The sequence below is a fragment of the Ciconia boyciana genome, chromosome 2 (assembly GCF_034638445.1).
Source record: "Ciconia boyciana chromosome 2, ASM3463844v1, whole genome shotgun sequence".
NCBI lineage: Eukaryota > Metazoa > Chordata > Aves > Ciconiiformes > Ciconiidae > Ciconia > Ciconia boyciana.
In genome coordinates, this window is record NC_132935.1 from 16129230 (window position 1) to 16137074 (window position 7845).

Below are 7845 nucleotides of genomic sequence, written 5' to 3' on the forward strand. Positions count from 1 at the left end.
GGCGCAGTCCACTCCTAACAAGCTGCGTTGCGGTGAACAGCTTCGACCTGGGGCTACAGCAGCAGCGTACCGTGCTGCAAGTACAGAGTGCACTGGTGCACCTCTCCTGCGCTGCCTGGAGGAAATCTCTGCAGATTCTAGGGAACGACCCTGCAGTTTCTGCTAAGACTGGCCAACTCCCATCACTCAAGTTGGGTTTTCAAACTCCATGAAACAACTGTCCTTATAATTTGAAAAGCCAACAGAAAGCATCATACATTATAGCTGTGTACGTATTCCAGACATTCAAGAACCTGTGCAGATAATGCACATATGAGAACCACTTTGCAATCATATGATGCATAGGTTGAAGGATTGTTTAAAAAACATGGCTTAAACTCACGTAAGTGAAGAAACAGAAAGCTTTCCTTTTAAGAATTACATCTCGGTTAAGTAGAAACACACCGAGAAAAGTTAAAAATCTGGTAAGAGATGACTGGGAACAGTTACAGCTCCCCTATGCCACAGCATGTGCTCTACTGCATACCCCTCTCAGTCACTTCTGCCTCCTAACGCCACCAAACATGCAAGGTACAGGAAACAGCTACTAAACAAAATCAGGTACTTGAAACCATTTTGGCAGCTCTCTCCTCCAACCCAGTTCCATTCTGTTCATAACCTTTCAGAACAGTGAAACAAGTGCAGCAGGGTCCGAGTCCATCACCATCAGCTGGCTGTATTTCAGGACTCCTCCACAGCTGTGCTATACTGTGATGGCATTAGGTGTTAGCCAGTGCTTTGATTCCGCATTTTCAAGTTGCATTCTTCCTATTTAAAAAGGAAGAACAAACTAAAGATAAACTAGACGCACTAGAGATGCCATTATAATGTCAGGAATATCAACACAATCACACGCCCTCCAGGACCCTCTTAATAAATAAAGATCATGAACAACAGACACACCAGTTCACATGGAGTTTACAGACTAATTTAGGCTGGAAGGGACTTCTTGAGGGCATCTGGTCACTTGGCAAAAGAGTTAACTTTTGTATTCAAACAATACAGAGAAATAAGTTACTATGCTCTTTTAGGTCAGTTCCACATTCTGTAACAGAACAACTGTCAAAACTAGTTTTAGTAAGAATAGCAACCCAGATTTAGAAAGAAGTCTACTATCCCACCAAAACCCATATGAAACCCAGGAAGCATTTCTAAAAAATTGCTACCGATCCTGTGAACTCTGACGGGAATCAAGATGCTGGAGAGAATAATGAAACATGAGGGTTCCTAAATATTTTGTCACAAACCCAATTACTGAACAGCAGAATAAATTATTAGGATGGTAACCTGCAAATGTTGAGATGCAGTAATAAGCAGTACCACCTCATAAAAATAAGTTTTAATATTAACAACTTGATTTCACATGACTGCATATTAATCTTTCTTTTTGCAAAGTTCAAACAATGTTCAAGTCCTGCACTGTTTACAAAGATGGGTTTATTCTTCTTCATTCTTCTGCACTGACTGCATGGCTTCTGCTTTAACTCTGTTTCGCTTTCTTTTTCTTCTTTTTTTCTTTTCAGCAGAAGGCTCCTGACCCTCCTGTGTTTTCTTCTTTTTCTTCTTCAGACAGCTGAGAGGATTGGGGCCGCCTGCCCTTTTACGTTTTCTTCTCTTTTCACCTTCTTGCTTTGCTAGTCCTTCTTTTTCTTTAAGCTGCACAATACTTTGTTTTTGGTGCTCTGGAACAAGCTGATTTGTCTGCAACTGTTGAACAAATGCCAAAGATTTAGGAGAAGGTTTGTCTAGCACCATAGTGTTCTGAATAATAAAGAGGAGAGGAACGCCAGCCTTCTTTTTCACTTTGTTTGCTAAATCCTGGTCCTGTAAAATTAAACACTTTAGTCAATATTTTGGGATTAAACGGTATTTGCAATTCAAATGCACCTACTTCTAATACAAAACTATGAAGATAAATTACACTATGAAAAAGATAAGAAACTTAATCTGGCAGATATACCTGGCAGTCCCTTTCAGAGCAATTTAAATTTTAATTTCTCTCCTTCTAATTAGCTGTACTTCTGATGGAAAATTTATTAACGTTTCCTTTTTTCATGCATGTATAAGCATACATGCATTTTTTGAGGAAAAAGTCCCAGTTCATTGGTATGTAGTACACCACAAGAAGTAAGATAATTTCTTCTATAACAAGTCATTTTAAACTCCTTGTATCTTACATAAGTATACAGAATGTTACTGTAAACCATTTTATATACAGTATATATAATTTACACATACAGTCCCAATAACACACCTAAGAAAAAAACCTGCCTTTCTTATTTGTACACAAGTTCTACCTTTATTCTTTAGTTAAAACCTCCAAAATTTCTTAAAATTGAAGTTATATGGTCATTTAACACTTAATTTAACTTTCCAGACTACTGTGCAACAGTTCAGGGCAGGGGATGCACACGCAAGCAATATGCAAATCAACATTCATCAGTTGTTTTCTTACATGTCAACAGGTAGTCGGTATGTTTTCTACATTTTCTGCTAAACTAAGCAATATCCCTCTAGGGTAAAAATACCTAGCTGTTCAAGTAAGACAAAAGATTCCCTACTTCATAATTGGCAAATACATTTAAGAGCAAGTAAGGTTTTACAAGATTAATTCCCACAAGCTATTTAAAAATCTCATAATCAAGGTTTCTGTAGGTTTCCTTATCCTTAGGTATCAAAGGATCGCTTCAAATGAGATGGAGTTACGTTTCCCATGACCGTTTACCTGTGTGGCGATAAAGAAGTGATGAGGGTTGCCTTCTTCAATCATGGAAAGTAAACAGGCCGAACCACTCACAGGATCCTTGTGGTGAGAACAGTTTCGAAGTTGAAATCTTTGGGCAATTAATTTTGCTCCATACAGTGCTTTCCCCAGTGATTCCAGTTCTTTTAGAACACATCTGAAAACCAAAACCAACAGTGATTTATAAAGGAGAAAATAACTACACACTTTTTACAACAACGAAAGGTTGACGTGAGTTAATTAGGAATGAGCAATGCCCAGTTGTTCAGGCTCTATGACTTGTAAATGGCACCCAGTAATCCGAAAGCAGTAGCCCCTCTGAAGACATCAGCAAGATTTCCTTGGTTCCAGTTACATTAAGTTATATTAAATACATATACATTAAGTTATATTAAATGATTTAAAAATATTTCGTATCAGTGACAATGCTAGAGCCCTTACATTTATGTTCGGATATCACCTAGCACATGAACTACTACTTAACAAATAAAATTACTTGAATTAGCACAAGCCAATTAATCACTGCATGCAAGTTAAACTCTGTATTGGCGTCCATCACCTTGCTTCAAACTTGCTATCAGAATCCAACCAACTCAAGCAAAAGAAGAAAAAAGATTGTCCATATGATTAAAAATCTGGAAGCTTATGGCTCCACAACGTTCCAGCGAGACAATAAAACACAAACCTAAAATCCTCCTCTTAGCAGCACTTAGAGCAGCTGTTCACACAGGACAGCGTAGCTGTCTATGAGGACGCTAGCTTGTATACTCAGAAACGAACAGGAGACGAAACTTAACTTACTTCGGCCACTGAGTCTTACTATTAAATGCGGAGAGCGGTAGGAACGTATGGGCTTGAAAATACAGGTTCAAGGATACGGTAGCATGGTGATTAATCAGAAGTGAGCATGCCAAAAACATCTTTGGAACTTTTATTTAGTTTACATTTCTTTCCAAAATAACTGCAAGATCTTAAATAAAACTATTTTTCTTTCCAGACACAAAAGTTCAGCCTTTGAGGGCAGTCTTTGTGGAGACTTGAGCCTGTTCTTTTTGTAAAGACTCTCACGGCAAGCCAGCTCATTTCCTCAGGGAAGCTCTGGTCATGCCATTGAGGTGCTGCCTCACCAACCAAGCATTCTGACAGCAGAGAAAGTGAGTCCATTCAGCTGTCCTAAGTGAAAACAGGTCAAAAAGACCCACAGATGTCGCTGACACAAGGAAGCAAGAAGTGCAATTTAGACATGACTGGAACTCAGTTTGGATCAAAGTGATTCCTGAACCTTTCACAGCTAAGGTCATGACTCGATACTTTCTACTGCTTAGAAGTACAGGCCAGTTCTGTATGCTTTGCAGGATGGCTCAGTGTTTAATTTTTGTAGCCTAGGGTATACATCTTCCTGCTATTTTCAGTACCTGCCTCCATGATGAGCAATTGGCTATTCTGTCATTGCAGAAATCCAAGTCAGGGAGATTTTACATTAAGCGATATACAAAGTCAAGTAAAAACAAAGGCAACTTCAAGGCAACTTAGTGTGCATGCTTTACTTCCACGCCTTTGTCTAGCACATCCTTGTTCTCCCTTGAGAAGAGCTACTTGGGGAAACAATCCCTTACTGGCAGGCTGAAACTCCAGACAAGCAGTAACTCCCTCCCTGCCCAAAGAGATCTGAGCTTGCCTCTGTTATTCTCACTTCGCTGAGAAGACGCAGGCAGTGGGAAGAGGCCCACGCAGACGGCCCTCACACACCGGGGCTACCCCCCACCCCACCTCATCCCTCAACAGTTTCTGCCATTTTCGGAAAGGCAGCTGGTACTGAAAGAAGCTCCTGTCCTTCTGCAAGTTAACTACAGCCCACAGCGCTACCTCCTCACCACAGCTGCCGCCCTCGGCCCCACAACCACGCCAGCCCAGAGCTCCACGGCTCCCACCCCACCGCCGGCGCTGGCCGAGGCCAGGCCGAGGGGCGGCGGGCACCCACCCCCAACTCGCGCGCGCATGCGCACTGCGGCCCGCGCCCTCCCCACTCCGGGCGCCCCAGGCATGCGCATGCGGCTCGCTCCCCCGTGGTCCCAGTCCGCCCACCCCTCCGCCGGGCACGCGCACTGGGGCTGCCCGGCGGCCGCTGCAGCGCCGGCGCCGCCCGCGCCCTACCGGGTGGTGCAGAGCTGCGCGGCGCCGTCCAGGTAACCGGGCAGCTGCTCGCGGATCTGGATCTTGTTGCGGAGCGCGGCCTGGCAGAAGGTGCCGTCCAGCAGCACCTGGAAGGGCTCGCGGAAGTGGAAGTTGTGCTTGTAGAAGCCCATGTTCTTCTTGGCGTGCTTCTGCCGCGTCAGCTTCATGGCGCCGCCGGTTCCCCCGGAAGCTGCGCCGGGCCCGGCCGCCGCGGCGGAGCGGGGCGGGGGCGGGGCCTGCCCCGGCCCCCCGCCCCCCGGAGGCTGAGGGAGCCGGGGCCTGGGGGAGCGCGCTGGCGGCCATGGCCGCCTTCCCCGTCTGGCCAGGCCCGCGGTTACGCTCTGCCCCCGGGCGCTGCCGGCCCGTGTCTGGCTCCCTTTGCCTCGCCGGCCAGGCTGGCGTGCGCCGCGGCTGGGCTTGCGGTGTGGCCGCGGCCCGGTGGCTGTGGTGCCTGCCCGGTGGCTGTGGTGCCTGCCCCGTGGCTGTGGTGTCTGCCCGCCGTGCGTGAGGCCTGCAAGGCGTCCCACTCACTCGCCTAGTAGTTCACACCGATTACCTGAAAACTAGTTTGTTACCCTGTGTTTGGAGGTGCTATGCTAGCCAAGATCAGAAATACACAAGATACTTTTTTTCCTAGCTGGGTACAATGATTAAATTACAATTCCTGTCCCAGAGACTTCATCGTCAGTGCCGTTCAATCAGTCATCAGCATACTTTCCTTAGGCTTAATTCAATGCCTGCTTTTCTTGTTTGCCTGTATTAGGTACTAATCAACTTCAGCTCTATATGCACAAAGTTCAAAATTAACTAAAGTTGGAAAGCATATATTCTACATTTTCATACTTTTTTTTTCCATGACAAATAGAAAATTTAATTTCACTGTAGTCTGGGGAAATAGCTGTCATTCAGAAAGGTAGATTGCACAAGCTCCTCCCTGTTCACCAGAAAACCTGAGCACACCAGACATCTGGCAGTTAAGAAACTCAACTTAGTGCCTGCATTTTAGGCAGGCAAAGGGATGTGATCTCTTAACACCACCAAAATTATAATTAGAGACATCTGCCTTGCTGTGCAGGTACAACACAGACATCTTTCTGCCAGGGACAACTGTATTGCAAGAAAAATTTGCAGCTACCTGCCAGTTAGCTCACTGTAATCAGTCAGACTGCTCTAAGGTCATTTAAGCAAATGCCCACCTGTCACATTGGTCTTTTTGCTACCAAATAGACATGGGAAACATCTGCTTCCAAGCAGGTTAGTTAGTGTTAAAAGAAACTGAATAATAATGCATTTAATTACTATTCTAGAAATGTAAATGTTTAAATGGGAAGATATTTTAAAGTGGCTACAGGATGAAAAGTGGGAAGAGCAGGTGACTGACGGTATTTTCCATGGGATATGACTCTGCTGTTGACAGTATTTTTCTGTCAGCAAATTGTTGCCATGAAAAGCCTAAATCAGGACTCAATAGTCAGGATGACTATTAAGCAGGTATTCTTTATTGCAGCACTGGGCAGTACTGGGGATCGCTCTGCCACAAGTGCTCCACCAGGTTAGCACAACATATCAGTTCATATACAGAAAAATCATACATATTCATCAGATTTCCTGAAAAGGGCAGTTTTATGGTGATGAGTTCCCGGAATTTATTTACATAGTCCAAGCATGCGCAGTAAAATTAGGGTTAGGGTCCTTTCACCCTGCCGGTGGTCTTCCATAGTCTTCCTCACGTTGTCCGTTAGTTGAACTTTGGGCTTCCTTTGTCCATATATAGTCATTGAATTAGCTCATCAATCTTTTGGCCTTGGAATGTTACAAGGGGGTCGATTTAAAGTAGTTCTTTGGTGCTTATCTTGGGCACAAACCTCCTGAGTTCCTGTTATCAGTGATATAATTAGGAAGCCTAACGAGCTTGCTCAAGGCCTGTTTAGTCTTATCAGGTAAGAAGTTACAGGAAATGTCCTATCATCAACTCTGCTCAGCAGGTAACCAAAACTATCTTTGCAGGGGAAGAGAACAAAAGAGAACAAGGATGCAAGTGAAACTAAAAAAATGCAAGTCAATGTATCACAGTAAGGTCTTAGTCAGGGATTGTCAGGGATTTAACCCTTTCAAAATCCTTCTTTCCAGCTGTCTTCAGGGCATAGTTGTGCATGCTCATGATTATCATGGACATACAAGGATACATGCCTTATTCTATGAGCTAAGTGGTAAGTTGAATTCACTGGTCTTTATTAAACTTCAGTCCTGTGGCCGATGTATTCCCATACTGGTGTGGTGTCTCAGTTCATCTATCTAACTTCATAGTTTCATTATTTAAAAAAATAGACAAAAACACTCAGCAAGACTCCAAAATAAAACCTTATTAGATTTTTTTTTTCTTTTTTAAATTAACTGCCCAAAGACAGGCAGTTATTCCTTATTAAGAACACCTTGCCAGCACATCTCAAAGTGGAACTCTCAGCTAGAATGTGGAATCTGCAATGGTAACAGCTGCTATTACAGAATGGAGAGAAAAAGGAGAAACAAGTAAATGAGAGCTTGAACTAGTCATCTTTTTGAACTAAATGCAAAGTAAGATATTATCCAGAGTAGGGTGTTAAATACCATTGTGGTGAGATACTCCTTCACTGTTCATTTGGTAAATGGTATCATCACAGACAAGTTGTAATGCGATTGGTATGGTGAAATATGTTCAGAAGGCTGGCTAGCAGGCAAAACAACAGCACAGATTTCTCCTTCTTCATTGTGCAGAAGATAGCATTAATTGTATGATAAACTACGTGCAGTACCATTCTGTAAATAGTATCACTTCTATGACATTCTTTTAAGGTTTATTTTTAATAAATTTTAAATGTTAAAAGTAATGTCTGTAAGAGTACTATAGC

At 43.4% G+C, this 7845-nt stretch overlaps 1 protein-coding gene across 2 annotated transcripts; it reads right to left on the bottom strand.

Annotated features, from left to right (window-relative positions):
- Positions 1–1420: 1420 nt before the first annotated feature.
- UTP23 (UTP23 small subunit processome component) lies at positions 1421–5185 on the bottom strand. 2 transcript variants are annotated; one of them, XM_072851995.1, is made up of 3 exons: positions 4937–5185; positions 2765–2939; positions 1421–1863 (listed from the first exon to the last, which is right to left on the bottom strand). In XM_072851995.1, exons 1-3 carry the CDS (start codon positions 5122–5124, stop codon positions 1477–1479), a joined length of 750 nt encoding a protein of 249 aa, XP_072708096.1. In that variant the 5' UTR covers positions 5125–5185; the 3' UTR covers positions 1421–1476. The 2 variants fall into 2 exon arrangements, with proteins under 2 accessions (XP_072708096.1, XP_072708097.1); XM_072851996.1 differs by lacking the exon at positions 4937–5185 and adding an exon at positions 3584–4156.
- Positions 5186–7845: the final 2660 nt, after the last annotated feature.

What these genes read in the sequence shown, in the direction of transcription:
- UTP23 (XM_072851995.1), bottom strand. Translation starts at nt 5,124, where the DNA reads ATGAAGCTGACGCGGCAGAAGCACGCCAAGAAGAACATGGGCTTCTAC. An exon ending in GCGCAGCTCTGCACCACCCG is followed by an intron (nt 2,940 to 4,936) that starts GTAGGGCGCGGG and finishes TTTGGTTTTCAG; the next exon opens with ATGTGTTCTAAAAGAACTGG. An exon ending in ACTTCTTTATCGCCACACAG is followed by an intron (nt 1,864 to 2,764) that starts GTAAACGGTCAT and finishes TTAATTTTACAG; the next exon opens with GACCAGGATTTAGCAAACAA.